Source organism: Anoplophora glabripennis, unplaced genomic scaffold (assembly GCF_000390285.2).
Source record: "Anoplophora glabripennis isolate ALB-LARVAE unplaced genomic scaffold, Agla_2.0 scaffold795, whole genome shotgun sequence".
Classification (NCBI taxonomy): Eukaryota; Metazoa; Arthropoda; class Insecta; order Coleoptera; family Cerambycidae; genus Anoplophora; species Anoplophora glabripennis.
This window is the reverse complement of record NW_019416932.1, coordinates 89,386-114,000: the sequence shown is the minus strand read 5'-3', so window position 1 is coordinate 114,000 and position 24,615 is coordinate 89,386. Positions and strand designations below refer to the sequence as shown.

General features: G+C 33.6%; 1 protein-coding gene across 1 annotated transcript; it reads left to right on the top strand.

Annotated features, from left to right (window-relative positions):
* The first annotated feature begins 721 nt into the window (after positions 1–721).
* Positions 722–22,952, top strand: LOC108911771. The gene is made up of 3 exons (XM_018716792.1): positions 722–1,482; positions 18,830–19,089; positions 22,786–22,952. The coding sequence occupies exons 1-3, from the start codon at positions 722–724 to the stop codon at positions 22,950–22,952; spliced, it is 1,188 nt and encodes a 395-aa protein (XP_018572308.1).
* Positions 22,953–24,615: the final 1,663 nt, after the last annotated feature.

Genomic DNA, 24,615 nt, shown 5'->3' with positions numbered 1-24,615 from the left:
TACAATATTAATTAAACTAGTTTTAAAACTCAGTTAAAACAAATGTGTCAATGTGAAAATAACAATAAGTGTTTTTGGTAAAGTACTAACTAAAAACATTTTAGTAGTTTTCTTTAATAATATTTTTATATACTTTTCTCTCGTACTTGTATAAACAGCTTCTACGCACTCATTTTAAATATTTTTCCCGAAAATTGAATAAGCAAAACATCGAAAATCGTATGAAACCAGCACACGGAAAAGCAATGCTAAACTTCTTGAAATATAAAACTTCTTTGCATTTCCTTTAGCGCGATCAATACGAGTAAGACATTTTCGTTGGATATTTCTTTTTAAGGTTACAAGGCCGAGAACTTAAAATTCCATTTGACCTCTCATAACGAGATGACTGTAATAAATTTATGTGGAATTGGCTGAAAGGACAACGCATAACACTTTTACATTAAGATACATAGTTTTCAAATGTACTTGCGCTGTTATATATAGGTTTTAATTTTGTATCATTCAAAATATGTGGCAATAATAACTGTGCCACATTTTTTCCAAGACACACTGTTCTTAATAAAATTGCTATGTTTGATTGAGAATTTAGTTCTATATATTATTTCTCTTTTCAGATGCCTAAAATTCAATAGATTCCTGAAATGAAACATATCAAGACAGCAAAAATCCATATCAGATAATCATCTGCACCTCTCAATCTCGCAATACCGATAGCAAAATGAAAGTCAATAACGGATTCGGAAACTTCTCCAGAAGCAGCTCTGCTAGATCAGCGAAGAGATCTACAGCGTTACCAAAGTCTTCTTATTCCACCCCCACATCTGGATCTGCGCCTCGTAGCCCTTCTCTGACCTATCAGTGCATAGATCCGCCGCCCAAGTCGCCCAACCAAAATTACCCCAGGAGTCCCAAAACAGACAGTGCGAGTCTAAAATCCCCGAAGGTATCTTTGAGTAGTCCCAGTCAAACAGAAAGGGCAGTATTTGACTTCAACCAAAGCATCCCGAGGTCTCCAAACATGCCCATAAAGTCGCCTAGGTCTCCAAGATCCCCCAGAAAATTCACGTACGAGGAAAATGGCAGAGACACCGCTGGGTCAAGCGATTGTGACCTGTTCAACTTCAGTTTGGCTTCACCACCCAAAAAGTCAAGTAAGCTTTACAATAGGCAATTATACCAATCTTCCAAGAGCGACTCCATCAACTCTACTAAATCCAGTTTGGAATATTCCTCCACCACTAAACATCCCACAGGCGCTTACCAGGATATCGAATATAAGATCTGTCATTCTCTGGACTCCGATTCCCAGACGACCTCCAGTTATAGATACTCCATCACTAGCACGAGTTCCAGGCATTCCTCGTTTAAGGAAAAAAGGAAGCCCAAGTGTAATATCAGAACAAATCCAGGATATGACGAGAAATATGGATCCAGCAAATCAATAAACGAATCGGAAAGGGCCGAAAAACCTCTACAAAGGTGAGCGCACTATAACGATATGTTTATGCTCGAGTGCTTTTACATGTCGCCCGCACGACTTAGAGGGATGAAGACTTTCTTTTATTAGATATGTCTTTGTTTTCCTTTAGGGTTGGGGTGTATATTATTAAAAGCTGCGCGTATCGCCAAGATCAAAGCATTGCGTAGTAGATTTTTCGAAGTTGTAACTATAAATTAAAAATTTAAAAAAAACTCTATAAGAATTTTAATTAGTAGATTTCAAATTTTGAACGAAATGTGAGGTTATTTTTAAAATTTTAGAAAATATTTAAACTTAGTTTGGTTTTAGTATACGGGTGATTCTAAAATATGTAGCTAACCCTATAGGGCAGAAACTAGATATCAAAAACCTTATAGGGCAGAAACTAGATATCAAAATAGACTGAACCAATTTCCTAGATACCAAAATGCACCCCTAACGAGTTAAGTTGAAACAAAAAAAGTAAAAATATAAATTTCTTCTAAATGTCTGAAGATACTTTTTTCAAATTTGGCACACAACCAATGCTAACAACCATTTTTTGAAGTGAATGTCAATAAAATACATTGACGGCGTAGGTGTAATGTAGAGGTAGTCGCTTTTTGTTTCACCCTGTATTTTGTTATATCCCATATTTTGATGGCTTGTGCAGCATCATTGGACAGATAATTTAATATTAAAACGTTTTTCTTCAAATTTTTTGATACAACTAATATTAAGCTAGAGTTAGATTATAACGAGCGTTCAAATAAAAACGTGGTCAAGTTGGTTCTGAAAATTTGGACGTAGGGCGTAGCGTTAAATGAACTTAAACGTCATCTGTCAAAGCGCTATATCGCCGCTATCAATTTGAATATTTTCGTTTTAAAAAGCGTTTAAAATGGTGTTTTCTCAAGAACAAAAAGTGTTTATCATAGAGTCCTACTTTAGAAATGGACGCAAGATTGATGGAATATGGAAGTATTCTATTGAGGAATGTTTCATAGAATTTCAAAATCAATTTCCCGGCGTTGTTGAGTACAAAATTTTTCAAAGTGCAGTTCAGCGTTGTGTTAATGTTTTTCGTGAAACGGGCAGTGTAACAAGAAAAGAAGGAAGCGGCCGACCTAAAAAGCGGACTGAAGAATTAAAAGAAAATGTCCAACAAATAATGGAAAATGCGCCAAGAACTTCTGTACGTGTTTTATCACAAATGGTGGGAGTATCAGTCGGTACCTGCCACACAGTGTTAAAAAAAGATTTGCGTTTGTTCTCCTATCGTTTAACTTGTCAGCAAGAACTTCATGAAGTTGATTTTCCGCGACGGGCTGTATTTTGTGAATGGTTTTTAAACAACTACGGTGAACTTCATAATATCACCTTTTTTTCTGATGAAGCCTGGTTTCATTTAAGTGGTTACGTAAACTCACAGAATATGAGAATGTGGTCTTCTGAAAAACCAGATAACTTTTTTGTCGAGGGCCCTCTACACGCTCAAAAAATTGGAGTTTGGTGTGCTCTCAATCGAAGGAGGATTTATGGACCTATTTTTTTTAATGGTACTCTTACTGCGCAAAGGTATAGAGAAGAAATTATCGCTCCTTTTGTTAACCAGCTGGAAGAAAACGAAATTACAAACTTTTACTTTCAACAAGATGGCGCAAGGGCACATACGGCAGGCGAGACGATGAATATGTTGAGGGAAGTTTTCCAAAATCGACTAATAAGTCTCAATGCTGAACATGAATTTCCACCGAGGTCATGTGATATTACGCCGTGTGATTTCTTTTTGTGGCCTTACCTTAAAAACACTATTTTTGAACTGCCTATTCCTGATTTAAACCATCTGCAGGCTCGACTTATAGACAAGATTCGTGAAATTAACAATACCCCGAGCATCTTAGAAAATGTCTTTAATTCTTTGAGGAACAGGTGTGAAAAGTGCTTGGAACAAGGAGGGGGACACTTTCAGCAGCTGCTTTAATTTATTGTTATAACAAGGAGGGGGACACTTTCCGCAGCTCCTTTAATTGTTTGTTATTGTTATCACGATTATTCTTTAAAATAAAGTTATATAGTCATTAACGTTATTGAAACTGACAGCTGCTATACAGCTCGTTGAGAAATGAGGTTAAGTTGGTCGCTATAAGATACTCCCTACGTCCAATGTGTCAGAGCCAACTTCGAACACGATTTTATTTGAACGCTCGTTATTTATATATCGAATTAATTAATCAATTTATATGTCAAGCAATGACATTAATCACTTGTCCATTTAGATTTTTATAACACTTTATTTAATACTTCAGAACATATGTCTGCCTCCAAATTTAACTTCAACAAGCCTCTCTAGATCAACTTGGTAGAACTGCTACCAGCAATTACAAGCAAAAACCAATAGTAAGCGGCCAAGCAATCCAGGTAGACCTCGCTCTCTCAAAAATGTAACGAACTTACTGGCGGTGGCTTTGCGACGTAGGACTACTATGTTTAACGAACATCAACCGATACGACTCCTATTTCTAACACTAGATAATTTGATTGTATTCCGATCTCAATTGAAGATCAAAGAGCGAGGCAGTATATGCCAGGTTCGGTCGCTACGCAGCAACTCGGCATTGAAATATTTGAAAATCTTGTTACCATATTTATTTAGCCATACCCATACTGTACAGGTCTGGTCGAACTACACGTGGAGGTGGTAGAAATGTATAGCCCAGTTGAAAAATGCGCACAAACAAAGCCGCACTGAGCGACTAACCATAAATTTTAGTTGTTGACAAATTGCCTAGCAGTGCAGTGCAGCAATGCAGAATTATTTTATTATTGATTATATTTATTGAATAACTTTTCTAACCTAAACTAATAACCTTTCCTCATACTTTACCGGTAAGGATATGTTCATACCTTCCCGAAAGGGTTCTTGTCGAGCGGTAATATAATTTAATGAAAATGTAAATGTTTTTTGATGTCATAACTTTACATCAATATAATAAAATTGTTTGAGGACATAAATAATTAAAATATGTTGTTGGTTTACTGAACATATAATAAAAAATTCCCTACACATTATATACAAATTATTATTATTTTTTACCTTTAACAGAAAACTTTTTTAGGGACGCCTACAAAACTCATTAAATTTTATTGCTAGGCGTTTTTGTACATGTTTAATTGACTTCGGAAAGACTACACCTGCTATTAAATGTATTAATTCTTATTATTAGTAATTAATTAAATTAATAATATTAAATAACAATTACAACAAAATTTATTATTAAAAAAATNCTTTGCAAGAATCTAACGGGTTTAAGGAGAAAATCAATCTGATAATTCTCTTCTGTAGAATAAATATTCGATGTGCATGCGTAGAGCACCCCCAGTATATAATTAAATATTTAATGTGCGAGAATGCTAAAGCATAATAAACATTTAGCAGATATTGACTGCTCACAATGTATTTCAGGTTCCTTATTGCAAAATAAGCTGACTTCAGTTTACTGGCAATGGAGTCCACATGCACCGACCATGAGAGATTCTCATCTACATGCAAGCCCAAAAATTTGGTATTAGTAAGGTCAGGAGAACGCGGTAGCTAAGCAATTGGTGCGTTTTGGCCACGCCCTTGTACTTTTTGAATATGGACTTCAACTATTACTCTCGTAACACTCGCCACACTACAGATTAAGATACATTGCCTTGTAGACGTCGAAAAATTTGTCTTGTGGAAACTGTAGAATTTTCGTCGACAATATTTAAAATCATTTCTTCTATGGAACTAACGTACTTAATTGTCACACTACTGTCAATATGACATTTCAATAGTTTTAATAAGCTAGTTTTAAACAACCTACTTGAAAAATAATTAATAAAATTAAATGCAGTGTGTTGAATTTGACCCAATTATCTTGTTTAATATTAGTCGTATCAAAATATTTCAAGAGAAAGAAACCTTTTAAAATTAAATTACCTGTCCAGTGATGCCACACAAGTCATCAAAATATGAAGTATACAAAAATACAGGGTGAAACAACGAGCAACTACAACTACATTATCCCCATTCCGTCAAGGTATTTTATTGATATTCACTTCAAAACATGGCTATTTATTAGCCTTGGTCGTTTGCCAAATTTGAAAAAAAATATCTAGACATTTAGGAGAAATTTGAATTTTTATTTTTTTTGTTTCAACTTTAAGGGGCTGTAACTCGTTAGGGGTGGATTTTAATATCTAGAAAATTAGTTCAAACAGTCTATTTGGACCTCTGGTTTCTGCCCTATAAGGTTTGCTGCATATTTTAAAATCACCCTGTAGTTCATTCAATTATTTTAGGATGTATATTCAGGAAATTTGCGATACTTAATAGAGTTTTACCAATATATCAGAATATTCCAAAAGGTACAAATTAGCTACTTTTTCCGAACTATGATTAATGACAATTTCTCTCAGAAAATTTCTCGGCGTGGTGTAAATCGATTACCGTCTACAAACCTTCCACATTTGTAACACAAAACACTAGGGGTTAGATTGAAACTTCCCAGGAAATATTGCCCCTACGCTGTGATTTAGCACTGGATTTGAATCAAGGGAACTTACATTAATACACTTCCCGTTTGAAATGAAAATTATGATAATTTGTTCCTTGTATTGCGGTTGAAGTTCGAAGCTCAAATTGGGATCTCGGAAACGAAGAGAAGCAAGGGGTCGAGGTTGCGTAATTTTGGTCCCTATGCAATGACGAAAAATAAAAAAGATCTTCCTTTTGGAACATTTTGAAACAACTGATATAACATAATTTGTTTCTTTTGTTGAGGGATTGCAGAAAAGCAAAAAGGATTTTTATTGTGATTTGTTTGATGTTCCCCGATTTAAATGCGTTAGCCTATACGAATTCATGACATAAATATTTATTCTATTCAAACACGTGGGAAAGTTCTAATAAAAGAAATTCGTGTTTATAGTAAGTGCATACTTTGATTCTTTTTTTTACTCTAATTAGCTAGCTATACATTTTCCATTGTTATTACTGTCATTTCATCGAGATCGTATTTATATTCTGGTTTCTTATCAACAGACATATCTTAGCTATTTTGCTAATTATTATCTGATGTCCACATCGATAAAAAAAACGCATATCTTGCTTTACTATTTCAGTAATAATTCTATGTTCATATCACTAACAGCATGAATTATTTCATAATTTATCTGGGTAAAATTATTTAATTGCATTTCATTTTGAATTTTACTAAAAAATTAGTATTGTTTATAATAAATACTTGAAATTTATACATATGAATATTTTCTCTTTCCTTTTATGTACAGGGTGACCCATTAAGAATGGAAAAACTCGCGTACAAAAGTTGTTTACGGACCGATTTGATCCGGTTTTTTTTTTAAAGATAGATGTCCAAAAGCTCTGTCTTGATGCAAAATTTGAAGACGAAATTTTGATTTTCAAGGCCTACTACGAATTTTTTTTAAGTGAAAAATAGCAAAATTTTGTTAGCGATTTTTTTATAAAAAATCTGACTACACCGCTGGATTTAGGAACCCCTCAAATGCATTTATATCAATTTTTGCGAAAAAAGTTTGCCCCTAAAAAAGTTATAACAATATCTGCATCACCAGTGTTTGCCGTTGTCGGTGAACCTATTCTTTTAAAAGGAAATAAAATTAAATAACAAACACTGGTTTAATCATTATTAATAAGAATCATAAAAACTAGTATATGTAAAATAAACAACAAGTTCGTCAAATTATTATTATTTCGTGGTTATTATGCCAAAACTTACAAATATTACCATCTTAGACAAAAATAATTACATTTATAATTTTTTTATTCAAAAAGCCACTGGATTCTACAACCATAATCCAATTATTTGTGAAGAATTTTCTGAAAAAAATATTACGAGATATTTCAGATAACGTTGCCTAAAAATGATATATCAAAGTTTGATAGGCTGTGAAAAATAGAAATTACACAACAAATGTCAAACTTCACAAGTAATGGCACATTGTAATATTTTTTGTGCATGGTTAAATAAGTTCCATAATTCTTTGCGATGGCTCAAAGTTTAACTTTACATGACAAAATTTAAATATTACACCTTTCTGGAGAAAATAATCGGACGGCAAGAGAGGTGTGTATAATTTTTAACAACAGACATGCAGATAGACCTATAATTACGCATAGCACAGTTTTTAAAATAAACAATACTTTTATGGAATATGGTGCTGTATCAAAATGCATTTTAAAAAGGGACAATCAACAGAGAAGACGTATTCACGAGCAGGAAATTTTAAATTATTTTACAAACAATCCTCAGAATAGCCTCAGGATTGCTAGTTTAGATTTAAANACTGCAAAAATGAAGATACTTGAATTTTGCAAATTGCTTTTGGTTTCTGCATATTTACACTATGTGTGTACCAAATTTCAAGTGTCAGCAAAGCTTCGAACAAATTTGGCAAAGTTTCGGGTTTCAGATGCCGATGAATGTATAACGCCTCATAGAACAAAAAATTTTGCTCTTCTGATTTTCGGCTTTAGCGTCATTATTGTATATATATTGAACTATAGTTTTCGAAAGTTTTATCACTTTTTATTTATAATTGACATTTTTACAGCAGCTTGAAAAAATTGACGTTTTATACCGGTTTTTCAATCTCACGGCTTTGTCATTGCAAGTTTCGTAATCGGACCACCGCCATTTTGTAGCTATTTTTATTACGAATAAAATCATGTCCTAAGCATTTTTTCCTACAAAGTCATCCCGCTGAGTTATTTAAAGAAAACTACTAAAAAAAAATTTTCGCGATTAAATTGTTAATAACTTTTTTCCTGATAAAATACTTTGTCAGCAAATTCGCCTGTTATGTACTCATCATTTAAAGTAGACCTGTGCAGTTATTTCCGGGTTATCAAGGTTTGACACAGGCCGAACCTCTACCAACTGGACTAATATAAAATTACACAAATAGATATATCACACATACGTTAAAATAATTTTGTTAGGCATTTCTATGTGAAACACNAGGTTATACGCTCAAGAAATGCCGTGTCCTAAATAAAACTCTAATATCTTATCAAACAAAATTTGACGCTTTCACAAATAAAAATCTAATATATTCGGGTCGGGTGACATGGTAGGCCAATTTACAGTTACATCTTGCCCACCATCGCGCTATGTACCAGGAAACTGAAAAAGTGGCCAAAAAGCGACTGCGGAGATGATTTCAGACAAATGTCTTATCGTTATCTAGATAAGCTAAACCAGTTATTTTTAAAGTTTCATTGAATTTGACCGGCTACTCTCAATGTGGCAAGACTTACATTTTTAAAATCATGTATGAAACCAGCGATTTTACTTTTCAAGTATTTCATTGGTACTGTTGTATTTCAATAAATCAAAAGTCTGCTATTGCATCTCATCCATCATTTTATTTCTATAAATCATTGTAATAGGGCTCAAAGTACAAAAATGAAAAACAGAGAAAATGGCGGAACGTTATACTCATACAGGGTGTCCGGAAATGATGAGCAAAAAATTCAGGGGATAATTCTAGACCGAAAATAAATGNTATTTAATTTTGTTTCCCTATGGGTTTTATTCGGTTTTTATAAAAGAATAGGTTCACCGACAAAGGCAAACACTGGTGATGCCGATATTGTCATAACTTTTTTTTGCAAAAATTGGTACAAATGAATTTGAGGGGTTCCTAAATCCAGTGGTGTAGTCAGATTTTTTATAAAAAAATCGCTAACAAAATTTTGGTATTTTTCACTTAAAAAAAAAATTCGTAGTAGGCCTTGAAAATCAAAATTTCGCCTTCAAATTTTGCATCAAGATAGAGCTTTTGGAGATCTATCTTTAAAAAAAAAAATCGGTTCAAATCGGTCCATAAACAACTTTTGTACGCGAGTGTTTCCATTCTTAATGGGTCACCCTGTATATGAGACATAACCGCTCGGAAGTTACAGTCTAACCCTTAATGTTTTATGTTACAAATGTAAAAAGGTTATACGCTGAAGAAATGCCGTGTCCTAAACAAAACTCTAATATCTTATCAAACAAAATTTCACGCTTTCACAAATAAAAATCTAATATATTCGGGTCGGGTGACATGGTAGGCCAATTTATAGTTACATCTTACCCACCATCGCGCTATGGACCAGGAAACTGAAAAAGTGGCCAAAAAGCGACTGCGGAGATGATTTCAGGTCTTATCGTTTTCTAGATAAGCTAAACTAGTTATTTTAAAGTTTCATTGAATTTGACCGGCTACTCTCAATGTGGCAAGACTTAAATTTTTAAAATCATGTATGAAACCAGCGATTTTACTTTTCAAATATTTCATTGGTACTGTTGTATTTCAATAAATCAAAAGTCTGCTATTACATCTCATCCATCATTTTATTTCTATAAATCATTGTAATAGGGCTCAAAGTACAAAAATGAAAAACAGAGAAAATGGTGGAACGTTATACTCATACAGGGTGTCCGGAAATGATGAGCAAAAAATTCAGGGATAATTCTAGACCGAAAATAAATCGTACCTCTTTCTATAACATTTTTTCCAAAACTGATTATTAACGGAGTTACAGGGTGTTAAAATTAAATTTTATTTGCAGTTTTTTTGCAATACCTTTTGCCACACTCATAATATTTTGACGAAATTTCGTATATGGGGGTTTTTCGGGATGAGGATAATAAATTTGCCCACCGTTTTTTCGTATTTTGTAGAGGGCGCCACATACAAGCCTTTATTTTGATTTGAAATGTTCCAACTTTTTTGTACTACACTTTATACGAAATTTGACTGAATATTTTTGTTCTCCTAACCTTTTGACGTAAAAAAGGTATACTTTATTTGTTTCGATAAATCTAACCGTTTTCGAGAAAAACACTAAAATAACATTGCTTGCATGTGATGATTACGAAATTTTTCTACATTAAACATAGCATGCTTTGGAAAAGCGCTTAGTTGCCTTGGAAACAAATTTGTGGAGAATTAGTTTTGACAGATAGTAATTTTGTACAAGTTCTTTTGTAGTAATTGTTATCATAAAAATTATAATAAAAATGAACAACAATTACTCTAACGTGGAGTTGCGGGACATGCATTATTATTACGGTTTAGCTGCTGGCAATGCTCTTTCAGCACGACGTTTGTATCGCGAAGCATTTCCAAATAGAAACATGTATTTTAACCTTATGATTTTGTTAGTAAACCATTCTTTATTTGTTGAGGACGTTATTTTTTTTATTATTTATCAGTAACCACCATCAGCGTAACAACAAATTTTCACAAAAATTACTATCTGTCAAAACTAATTCTCCACAAACTTGTTTCCAAGGCAACTAAGCGCTTGTTTCCAAAGCATGCTATGTTTAATGTAGAAAATAAATTAAAATGATTTCGTATTCATCACATGCAAGCAATGTTATTTTAGCGTTTTTCTCGAAAACGGTTAGATTTATCGAAACAAATAAAGTATACCGTTTTTATGTCAAAAGGTTAGGAGAACAAAAATATTTAGTCAAAAGTCGCATAAAGTGTAGCACAAAAATGTTGGAACCATTCAAATCAAAATAAAGGCTGGTATGTGGCGCCCTCTACAAAATGCGAAAAAACGGTGGGAAAATTTATAATCCTCATCCCGAAAAATCCTCATATCCGAAATTTCGTTAAAATATTATCAGTGTGACAAAAGGTATTGCAAAAAAACTGCAAATAAAATTTAACTTTAACACCCTGTAACTCCGTTAATAATCAGTTTTGGAAAAAATGTTAAAGAAAGGGGTAGCATTTATTTTCGGTGTAGAATTATCCCCTGAATTTTTTGCTCATCATTTCCGGACACCCTGTATATTAGTGAATTTCGAAGCTTTGACCATACTTTGGAAACAGAACTCCCCTAAACTCCACTACTTATCAAAAGAGCGATGTATCTTTGATTCCTTAGAGTGTGTACTTTAAAAAAAACCCGCGAACTTTTGCGAATATTCACATAATTCGACGAAATTTATAATAAATCGTGACAGCGCGCGTGAAAGAGGTTAACTCTTTGAGACATACATTTTATTTCTCAGTGGAACTTTTTCTAATGTGGCATCTAAGTATTTCCGGAGTCGCTGATTACGAATTAGAAGTCAGAATTGTAAAATTCCCCTCGGTACACTATTATAACACTATTATAAGAAATATTTCAACTGCTTGTTTGGATTTACAGCAGAAAAAACCGCTGCGAAAAAATTTGAAAAAATTCTGAAAAATATTTAAAAATACTTTAGGGTGTCCTAAATAATTGTCTAAATCGGCGTTCCGATATTGACAATACTTCAGTGAAAAATGCATGTCTCTCATAAAAAGCACAGATTTTGAACATTTGAAAAATTGAGCCTATGAATTCTGAAGTTAATGTTCTAAGTAATATCAGTATTTATGAAAAAAATAATAACGATATGCAGAGCAAGCGCCCTGAGTTAGGAGAGGGAAGGGGATTTACTTAAATAATGCATTCCGAGTAGTGAGAGGCAAGGGTAATTAGGGGGTCTGAAATTGAACTGCAACCTCCTCCTGGTAGGCCTTGGAAACTAAAGATTTTGTAGGCGAACTGTAGGCGTTTCAATTACATAATCTCATTTTGTAATTTTATAGTCACTGTATTGGATCCGCCATTTTCAATTTCTGAATTTTGAGTACGGATTCGAAATTAGCGGCCCAAAAACCTTTCAGTACCAAATTTCATCAAAATCAGAGAATCTTTAGCATTTTTGTCCGCCATGTTGGATCCGTTATTTTGAATTTCTAAATTTTGAGTGCGAATTCGAAATCAGCGACCCCGAAAACCTATTAATACCAAATTCAGCACAGTCAGATCATCTTCAGCATTTTCGTACGCCATATTGGATCCGCCATTTTGAATTTTTTAATTTTGAATACGGATTCGAAATCAGCGACCCCAAAAATCTTGGAGTACCACATTTCATAGCAATTGGAGTACTTTTAGTATTTTGGCCACTTTTTCAGGTTCCTGGCCCATAGTGCATCGTCCAGCAAACTGGTCAGATTAAGGAACTGCCGCACATTATGAGTGTAATGTGATGGTGCACCATCACGCATAAACTATATACCTCTTCTGACACTCAAAGGTCACCTATGAGATCTGGAGGTATATTCTAAGAAATTTAGATACTGAACACCATTTAAACAGCACACACATTAAAAGCAAATTTATATTGGGAATGACACACAATTGTTGGCTTCCGATTATCGTCAAACATTCTTGTTATCGTAAAACATTAATTTTGTTTATTTTCGAACCAGTTACAAAAATATAGTCCCGCATTGTTTTTCTCTCTAGAGTAAGGTTTCGTGAACTCTTGTTGGGTGATAAGGCCGTAATTGTTGTTCTCTTAATGCTTTGACGACTGTAGACTTTGCAATATTGAATTCAGCAGCAATTCTTCTTACCAAATTCACTAAATCGCACACATTAAATTCACACACTAAATCCAAATTTACAGTCCTTATAGACCTTGGACTAAAAAGTACCGTTTTCTTGAAACCTTCAGTCAACTGCAACTAAAAGACTAGTATGAGGAACTTGACCAGGAAACTTTTCAGCACATCGCTTTGCTGCTAAATAGTCAATTGTACATTTTCCATATACCAAATGCTTGTCGGTCAATTCATTTATACTGTGTTGATTAGGTATACATCTTGCCATAAAGTTAAAACAATTATTTTGTGGTAATTAAAATTTATGTTGTCAAATGTTATCATGTTAATATTTTTAAATTTATTTCTCCCGTTTTCTACAGCTCATTTAGTATTCCTTTTTTGAATGTATTATATCTTTGGGGTATGAAAAACTTATTTAACTATTCGCATTACTGCTATTAGAAATAATGTGGTTTGTAGTTTTTCTTCAGAATCTATTTATTCGGGTACATATTTTGATATACTTACTTTTAAGCTTTACCCACTAAGATAATTAAGAAAAACTCTCTTCAAAGTAACAACTTTAATATCCTGTATCTCGGAAATACGTTATATGAACTACTCTCTCTACTTTTCAAAGAGGAACTCATTTCCTGGTATTTAGAAACTGTAAAAGGAGCACTCTGTATACTTAATTAGTAGAGTTAAGCCTCATTTACACGGCGATAGTACTTTCATCTAAGTACTCATAATAGTATCGTTATAAAAGTGCGATGCCTATACGACCGACATTAGTACTAGTAAGTAGGATGGGCATAATTTAAAAGGCATCGGTATGCGCAACTATCACGGTGTCACAGTCGACGTAGATCGCACAGTGATATATAGTGTACTAGGACAAAAAGTGAGAAAGGTGGCGCGACAGTGCGATAGCGACCAGAGCCAGTATACAGGGCGGTGACTATTAGACGCCTTCATTATAGCCATCTTTCTCTATCGCACGGATTTCTATGACTTACTTGATCGCCCTCACGTAACGGCAGATGGACCATCGGTACTTTCCGACCCTGTATGTTCATACACTGGCTCTGATAGCGACTATCAAAATTGAGAATTGAATGACCTCAGAAAATAAATTCTGTGGGCAAGATACCGAATGTCAAAACTTCCAAAAACTTCCAAAACTTTTCATCCGGTTAGGAAGTGTGTTAGTTCTATCAATTACTTTATTTAATTTTACGTATGAAATACTATAAATAATATTTATAAAAGAAAAGACAATCAATTTGTTTTTTATTTAATTGTATAATTTTATTGCAAAATATATAGCAAGATATTTTGAATGCTGTACGCAAATTCTGAACAAATAATAATAATAGGTCTGTTATTCCCTCGACTCCTCGTGATATTTTCTAACGGGAAATTTGGTTGTTTTGATTGTTGTTTTATAGGTAGAATATTAAGGCACACCTTACTCAACTATGGGAAAGTCATTGAACTCTCAAGTATTTTTAGAGGCAGTATTATATAAGGTGATGTTTATGTAATAATTGTAATGACTGCAACTATCACAGAAACTATCACCGTTTAAATGAGGCTTAAGACAAGATTGAAAATTTAATCGCGCCGTAACTTTCCTATTATAAATATTTTCGAATGTTTTCAATGAAAACAAAGTTTATATTGGTCTCACTAAGTTTGTTTTCAATCGAGTAATTATTTGATTAGTTACGTAACGGCATGTAAAATTAAATAGCTATATTTCTACGAATTTCAAACAGGTTATTTGTTTTAATACATTAAAAGGCGATTATTGTTTTAAAATAAGTGTTGTAATTAAATCAGATACGCTCTTGTAATCAGAACACATGATGATGTAAAGTTACAATTTTTTCAGTTTCGTATGAGAACTACTTTTAAGGGATGCTATTTTTTTTGTAATATTTTTAGAACTTGTTTATTATTTTAACAATATCTAAGAGATTTCTGGAATTTATTCAGTGTAAAACTTTTTCCCCAAGGATGATATGATAGATCTAGTTCATGAAAGAAGTTATTTCAGTCCAAAAAGCTTTAACCATTAAATATATTATTGTAAGATAAACTATATTACAGTTCCTTTCATTCTTTCTCTTATCATAAAATATAATAGCGAAAAGTTGGAGACATCCTTCGGAAGATAATGTCCCACTTAGAAAGAAAAACTTGTAATACAGTCCGTAATACGTTATTTTACTAAGGATGTTCTTGATTCAAGTAGTAATGCTTGAAATATCGATTATTTTACTTTGAGAAGAAAACGTTAAATATTTACATAGGTATATTTTACCAAACATTAATTTATAAATGTTCAGGAAATATTAAGTTCAAAGTTTCATGGTGCTTAGGGACAAAATAAATTATTACTAAAGAGCAAGTAGAAGCAATTACAAATAAACGTGATATTCACTTACCTAATAAAAAGATGTAGTGAAGCGAATACATTCACTTAATAGAACTACTTCAGTCATAAATTTCGGACTTCGGACGAGCTGATATTGGTATCTGTAAATAAAAATAGTGTTCTGGAGATGCAAAGAGAAGAAACAATAATAAGAACTGAAGCTAAGAGAATAATTGAATTTTTATATCTAGAGAACGAACAATGGGGTGATTTAAAAAAAAATGTTTAAGACTATTCTACAATGAAAGTTAATGTGAATCGCATATCGTAGGTATATACATTTTTATTTGATTTAAAAAAATGTAAATCAGCTTGTGACGTACATGACTATAGACGTTATTATAGAATGTCTAAAAAGATGGCAAACACCGCATTATAGACTTTGAAATCCAAAAGTCTAATCAAAAGATTAGTGAAAATTTTTAACAAGGTATAACATATATGGCAAGTTACAAATTAATTGTTTTATGTGAATACTTAATTTTATAACAAATTTCCATATTATAATTATAAAAACTTGTCTTGTGAGAGTAGGAAAAGAGGATAATTTTATATTTCCTTCTTCTGGCATTTCACTGTTGATAATTTTATGTGGTTCATAAATTCACGCAAGTAAATAACATTACAATGATGTTTCTCTTTAACTTCATTCACACTGGTGAGATAACGACCTAGCTAGATTTATTTCACATTAAGCGCCACACATAATTGTTCTGGGTACATATTTAGATGATATCTGATAAAGGTTTATTAGCTTTGTTGACGGTATTGTGGATGCTGATGTTATTGCTTTTTCTAACAACCGATAAAGGCAGACCCTCATGTCATAAAGTTACCTCTATCCGTGACAATCTGTGCATTTATTTGGAACAATAAAAATAAAGTTTGCACTAAGGTCAAAATTTTACTGAGGGTAAACCAATTTAGACTGTAGAATACCGTCTTAGAGATGTCTCATGTGTCCTCATTTGATAACGGATAATATTACGGCTTGGATATACTTTTCTAGTTAAAGCTGAACTATGTAATGTACCGGGAATTTCCATATAAGCATATTTCTTCCAGAAAATACAATCCATCGCAATTTTGAAATTGAAATTTTTTGGTCAGAAAACGATTTGGAAATAGAAGAATAAATACGTAATTGCCTACACTGTAAAAAAATCGGTGTGAGTGAGAGCAATAAAGGTACGGAGTGAATCCACTGAGTGAAATGGTTGAGTACATTTTCACTCATCGTTGAGCATCTTGATAATTTTACTAATTTGTGAGTAAAAGTAGTAAGTAAGTAGTAGTGAATATTTGACCGAAAATTGAGTATTTTCACTCAAATATAGGTTAAATATAGGTACCGTCAAATAGATAGAGATAAACTCGTAATTTGGTACACTTGTACCTAAATCGGAGTAAATGTCACTTATAAGGAGTAACTCATTATATGGGTGTCGTGCGTTGTCTTTGTCCATTCTCATTGTCTCCATTAGGTCATCTCGTGTCTCGGTGTATGGCGTGTAGTGCTGAACAAGTATCCTTTTATTCGGTTATTTTGATGACAGCAATTGTATTTAAGTACAATAGTTTGATTACAATAATTAAAAACAATAATATATTGAGTCTCGATTAATATTTGGTTAAATAAACGGATAGTTAGATTGTTACCTATACTTACTTATCTGTAACATACAATATACATAGGTTATGGCAATCTATTCGTCCGATCAGTTAACCAATTCTTTTAATCAAAACCAAAAATATTGTCTCAACAATAGATAAATTTAGAGAAAAACTCAACTCAATTGATAGTTAACAGAAACTCAGACCTGAGTAAAATTCACTCACTTCTGTTGCAATAGTTTCACTCACAAAATTTTAGTTGTACTTACACTAATAGAGTGAATATTTCACTCAATCATGTGTGGACAGACATACATTATTGAGTAAAATTGAGTGAAATTGAGGGATTTTTTTTTTACAATGTAGCTACAATATAATTTATGTTATTTTCAAACGATAACTTTAGCAGAATTATTAAGTTTGATAGTTTATTGGAATAAATATGATTTTATTCACCTTGGGCACATCGATATATATTTCCGAGATGTTGCTCACTTTAGGCGAATGTCAAGGAAATTCGAGGATATGGAAAAATTTTGAAATCGTTATGTGCGACACAGACAAACTTTTACGAACATTGAACATCTATTGCAGGAATATGGCTCGTTAAAACACAGACTTACTGATGATGGTCGAGTTCGATATGTCCGAACAAATGACAATTAAGAAATGGCTTTAGCAATTGTTGAGGAAAATCTTACATCTATAAGTTGCTGCCTCAAGATTCTCTTAGAAGAGTTGCGTTTTGATAAAGGAGAATGTTGCAGGAAATGCTAAACACAAATCGCAATTTCTCTAATCTTATATTGTTTACTGATGAAGCAACTTTAACAAGAAATTGTATTTCTAATAATATTAGAGTAGTAAAAACCCCCATGAGTTTTGCGAATTCCACCAGCAGCACACATTCAGTATAAATGTACGGATATGTATGATGGAAGATTACCTTTTAGTACCTCATATTATGCTGCGTCGCCTAAGAGATGGTTATCTCAGTTTTCTAGAAACAATTTAAACGACCTTCTTGATGAAATTCCATTGAATAGGCCAAAATTCACCAATTGTTTGACCACCGCGTTCTCCTGATTTTAATTTTTGCGATTTTTACTTTTGGAATCAACTTAAAGGCCTAGTTTATTCTAGATCAGTAGATAAAATAGGTTCGGATCCATTGTAATCACGTGACCATCAACATTCAATCCGTTGTGACCTTGACGGAGTGTCAAGTCGCTTTGCTGATTCACAATTCAATGTTAATGGTCATGTGGTTACAAAGGATCCGTGATCAGGCATGCGTGTGGATCCAGACTGATAGTGGAGGAATTTTGATGACATTACAAATTACAAATGGCGATCAGGAAATATTTAATTATTTATTATTAAGTACATATTTTTTTTTATTTCAAGTTTGCGAAAATGTGTTTCATAAACAACGTTGATAGTTCATTGCAAATGTTCTGAAAGCTACATAAAGTATACAGTGTTGTAAATAGTAGTGTTTCCAGTGTCGTATGTATTGCTCTCTGAAATGTCCACGTTAGAATTTTGAAAAGAATTTTTTTCTCTCGAAAACTAAGTCAGACTGCACAAAAGTAACTTCAGATTCGTGTGAAAATTGACATATTCCCAGAGAACTATTTCATCTGGACAAACAAAAACGTTTTTACTTCAAAGACATATCAATTACATGTCGCATGTTGTCAAAAACTTATTATTCTTTCGAATGCCGATGTGACTGCTTCTGTTTAAAACTTCTGTGATGCATGAAGGTTTACGGGAATTTAAAGAGATACATTCCCACAGCGCTTCCCACAAAAGTTTTCCCGCCTTCTCTCACCAACAATCATTCGTTCCAGGTGCAGATGCAGAAAGTCCACATCGGACCTGACCGATATGACGGACGAGGTCGCCAACACGACGATGACGTCCCTAAGCAGGCCCAGTTCTCCCCGCAGGAAGGGGTCCGTGAAGGGCTTGGCGTACCTCGCCTCAAGGAGGGGGTCTAGGGACTCCGTCGCATCGAATATGTCGAACGTCTCCAATGAGGACATCGGGCCCCTCAACTTCCAGAACACGGCCAGAGGTCGACAGAGGCGAACATCCAATTTCTTGGAATTGCCTGGTAAGTGGTTTGCGTCTGGGGACGAATGTTGGGGCTGAGGCTTGGTGTTTTGAATGCAACTCGGGTGAAAACGAGCGACGTTTGCCCTAATTTTATATAACGTGAAGGCAACTTCGTTCTGCACAGCACAAAAAGAAATTTAGCATATATGTACATATTTTTAATTCATATTCATAAGGTATACATCATAATGCGTAAAAAATCGGAACTTTTCCCTCAAAACAATGAAAAGGGAGTGAGGGAAAACGCACAGAAGTCAAATTGTGACGTCGTATCACTCGTTAATGGTTAATCCAGATACTTGACATCTCTAGCCATGGAAGCAGACAAAAACAAACTAATTTAAACTATTTAATCCAAATTAGAATGAAACGTCATTATACAAATTTTGATAAATTGATTTTTCGAAACATTAACTAAGTCTAAGAAGGGAATAAACACCAATAAGTATGTAAATTATTCAGGAGAGGGAAATAAAGCTTTCTTAGGTTGATATTTTCTATTGTCACATTACTTGGTTAAATATAACATTGCCAAATAAGTTGAATATTTGTATAATGACATACCCAAAAAATATTTTATGATTTATTATGATCTCCGAGGTGTGGCTATGAAATAACGAGACTGATGCCGTAAAACTTTATATTTTTAAATTTACTTAATCCATCACATCGCTCCATGTGCATTTTCAATTGGTCAAAACAATGCTGGAAGTCCCGATCATGACGCGTGTCGCTTTTCCTTTCACAGCTTCAACTGTCTTTTAATGCAGATTTGACCTTGGGGAATAGATAAATGTAACGTGGTATCAGGTCAGGCGAATAAGGCGGATGGTCTAACACTGGGATGTTATACTTGGCTAGAAACATCTTGATAGACAATGCAGTGTGAGCCGGTGCGTTACCATGATGAAGAACTCATGACTTTTTTTCACAATTCGGTTCTTTTTTTCTGATTTTTTCATGGAGTTTAGAAGAACCTCGTGGTAGTAATGCTGATTAACAGTTTGACCTTAAGGAACTCGGTGAATGTACTAATCCCATGGATGTCGAAAAAAACAATCTTCATTGCTCGTATTTATGATATTTATATGTAAATATGTTTTTATTTTTAAGAGGATAAGTCTGTAGCATAGGAGAATTTTGAAAATAATAGACTTCTGTTTTCAATTGATGTGCGTGATATATTGATTTTTTCTGGTCTGTTTCTATTTTTGAGGGTGTGTTTTGGTTAGGCCAAAATAGTGTCAAAAAAAATATCCCTTGAGTGATCCTTTTGGGGCAAAAGGATTTCTTGAATTATTTTATAATTTTTCTTCACAGATAGAAAATTATGAATTAACAGCATCAAACTAAAACTATACCACAAATAAATAACTGAAGACAATAGCTAATACCGCATTGAGCTATTTGAGTTGTGTGACGTCACGATGCTCTACGAATGGACATATTTTACGAATAGGAAGTTATTTATTATGGTTAATATTTTAAAGTCATCGACCTTATTTTTCCCCGATGTGTTTAGGGGGATGAGGGTTTAAGGAAAATGTAAAAACAATTTGTAAATTCAATATTACTGAATGAGCCCATTTTTTTACACGTAAGATTTACCTAAAGCGAATAGTTTGATGTGTGTTTTTACTAAATTCGGCGGAATTACCTGAAATATACAGGGTGTGACTTTTAATTGGGGCAATATGAGGTTACCTTTGACTTTAGATATAAACATATGCCATCAGTACGTTTTCTCAAATCCCATCTTGAAACTTAACAAAGAATACACACAAACACACCGTGCTGTCACTAAACACTGAAATTTTATAGGTACTGTTGTACAGTTACACCATATAAGATGATTCACTAAAAATCATTCTAAATTTTTCTATAAAACTAAACTTAATAAAACAAACACTTTTTCGTAAACTGATGCGATGAATTCTTGTTTCGCCGAGTTAATTTTAGGTATGTCAGGTTTATCCCGAGTAAATTACTGTAACCTAACAGTGCAGTATTTCTTTAAACGATTTGAATAGTAATGATCTGTGTTTAGGAAATAAGTACGAGAAATTATCTACAAACACATTCCAGCTTTGCAAATAATTCAGTCAAATATTGAACTGCGTGATTATTGCACTGGATATTTCTTTGGTTTAATATTGTAGAATTTGTAAGAGATAAAACTGACACATTACTAAGTGCAATGTTTCAAATAAACAATTATAAATATTTAGTAATACTTCTATTATCATTAATAATAATAATTTAAGGGATAGGACTAATCCCAGTCAGAGATGCTGACAAAATTGATGCTATCAAAAATTTGCCAAACTGTACATCTGTAGTAGATGAGTAACATACGAAAAAGCAGCCAAATCGATATCGACCACTTGAGACTCGTTGAGACGGTCCAGAATATTCTGAAACTTCGACAATAAATAGATACTTCGTTGTCACGTTTTCGCTTTAACGCTAAATCGGCCCACACAAGTTGCTTAGTCAGGCTGATGCATTTAAAGTACTGTAGCCCACAAGTGCTATTCATTTTCGGTAACTATTCTTAATGTAATTCAAACATTGTAACTGATAGAAGACAACCAATTTTGAGAAAATCCACATTGCTATCTGTAAATTTAAATATTTATACAGGGTGGGCTCTTCAAAACGAGACAGAGCGAATAACTCTCAAAGAAAATTATTTTTTCGAAAAACGCCGAGGTAGGTCGATTATTGATCGAAGGGTGGCATTTTATCACAAAAATTTCTTGTTACAGACTCTACCCTCCTAGGGAGGGGGAGCAACCCCCAGAAAATCTTAATAGAGGGTTAAGTGACACTTCGTTGGGAACGTATTCAAATTCTCTACACAATCGTGTTTTATTTTTTGAATTTGACCGATTAGTTTCGGAGATACAGGTTGTTAATAAAAAACCTACATTTTACAAATTTATTTGGAAACTTTATTTTGTCTCCATCTGCTGCGATAAAACTGTTGATCCGTTTTAAAAACTACTTTAAATGTTTAACGTACTTGGTTACATTTTTGAACCACAGTTAAAATTAGTCCTTCGGTGTCAGTCCTTATGTCAGAGTGACATTTTCTTTTATTGTTCGAAATAAATTGAAATACTAAATAATATCATCAGGCCGGGTATTGGGTGAATTATTATTTTATTGTTCCAGAAATGGTGGAAATAATTGCACTCTTTTATGGAAATAATCGGCTAATAGGAAAACAGGAACAGAAATATTTAATTATCAACACTTGGATAAACATATTCACAGGAAGCCGTAGATCTGGCGGTTCCTGACCATGTTGCCATAGATTCCAAAACGAGTACTAGGCAACTGGCAGCTAAATCCGGTTTCATGCGAACCAAAATTTGCAACATTTTTGTACATTATATATTTCAACCATAAAAAATTCACCTTGCAAAGGAACTTCATGAAGATGACCGCCGACTACAATTTTATGAAGTAATGATGAAACGAGCTATTAACAATCTTGTTATTTTTAATACCTGTTTCTCGGATAAGTGTTCTTTTTCTGTTAATGGCATCGTCAATCGTCATAATTGTCGTTATTGGTCCGATTCTAACTTAAGGATATTTTATGAGAGTCATACACAACATCGAGAAAAATTAAATGTATGGCCTGGAATTTTTGGTGACCGTATTGTTGGCCCTTTTATCTTACCAGGTAACCTCACCGGAGAGATGTACCTGGATTTGTTGGAAAACAACATTGATCCAGCGTTGACAAACATTATGGAGAATAATGAAAATTATTTCGAAGATCAGTTGATATGCCAACAGGATGGAGCTCCCCCACGCTACCTACGCCTTCGATATTCAACAGTATCTTGATCATAGGTTTGCGAATCAGTGAATTGGGAGAAGAGGTGTCATAGAATGGCCTGCACGATCGTTTGATTTGTTTCCTTTGGACTGCTTGTGGGGTCCAAAATGTATTTCACTCCACCTTCTTCTCTTCAAGATTTACGCCAACGTATTCTCAACGAATGTCGCCAAGTTACTCCAGAAATCTTACAAAATGTGCGTAAACGCTTTTTACAAAACTTATATACTTATATTACTGTATGGAGGCTGGAGGTCATCAATTTGAACACTTAATTGGCTGACATGTAGTAAAATGCAAACAAATCTGTAAAAAGTAGGTTTCTTTATTAACCTGTGTCTCCGAAACTAATCGGTCCAATTCAAAAAATTAAACCTTGCTATTGAAAACATAAAACTTGTTCATTTGGTATGGCTGGATTCGGTTTTCTATAAGCTTTTCAATGAGCCCCCACATGCCTTATGTTTCCATTTGAAAAAAAAAGTAGGGGTAGCTGGGGGTTAGGGAGTTGAAGGAAAATGAATTATTATATAACCGAAAGATGGGAAAAATCAAAATCCGTTAACGTGTTTCGGCGTTTTAAAAAAAATTAACTCATTCAAAAGATATGAATTTTATTCCGTACTTCTGGCCATCCCTGTATAGTAATTTAATTAAACAACACCTTGAATTACTTATTAGTTTTTATATCAAAACTGTCTTACATTTTCTAAGTGTGTGATTAATTAATTGTAAAGGACAAGAGAGTCCGTTTAATTGACATTATCCACAGTTTTTGGAGAAGTTAGGTTGTCCGCGGCCAGAGGGCAGCACGATCAAAACAGTCAGATCTAAGAAATGGTGCCTCAAAAAGAAACAATTAGTTGCTAAAACTGTCATAATAGGATAATAGAAGGAATAAATGTAATAAACAGGGTAATTCATCAGATCTAAGGGCGTCCATCGCGTGCCTCGCGACCTACAAACGTCAAAATTTAGGGCAAGCGTCAGTCTTCAGTTTGACTTATTTGTTAGCGTAGCTTCTAAACGTACATACATACAGTTATGACTGTTTTCAGATGGCAATTGAAAAATAGCTTATTATTTGTAAACTTTTTTATGTTTGCATATGTAGCATCACTTCTACGAATATGTGAATGGAATTTCCGCACATTCCTTATCGCAATATTTTTTTTGATACCTAGCTGGTACTATGACACCTGGACAATATTATTTCAAATAAAGTTTTCCTTTTAAACGACCTTGAATTTAGCTGTGAATCTGTTTGTTAGAAACCCAAAAAGCAAGCAAAGCTTTATGTACTAAACTTAATAATGAATTGATTTACGAAGCCCTATCCAGTTCGGATTATCTTTTAAAAGTGTTGACGTGCCGGGGTTTAAATTTTAACTTTAGAAATTATCTCGCACCAACGCAATAAAGATGAGATACCTTGATTTTCGTCAAGTTAGGCTACCCGAAAAGTTTCTGATCCCGACTTAATAACCCTCATTTTTTATATTAGCACGCGGCAGCGGTACAGTACGATAAATAGCAGTATAGCATTTATAAAGGCGTTTCTAAAATGTGGTGCTAAACTGAAACAGATGATAGGATTCTAGAGGCGGGTCCAAAAGTGATTAGTGAAAAAAATATTAAACATCTTACTTTAAAGAAAATGACAAGGACAGT

Coding starts and splice junctions, on each gene's coding strand:
- LOC108911771 (XM_018716792.1), top strand. CDS start 722: ATGAAAGTCAATAACGGATTCGGAAACTTCTCCAGAAGCAGCTCTGCT. Junction 1,483..18,829: donor GCCGAAAAACCTCTACAAAG/GTGAGCGCACTA, acceptor TTCCAGGTGCAG/ATGCAGAAAGTCCACATCGG. Junction 19,090..22,785: donor CAATTTCTTGGAATTGCCTG/GTAAGTGGTTTG, acceptor TTATCTTACCAG/GTAACCTCACCGGAGAGATG.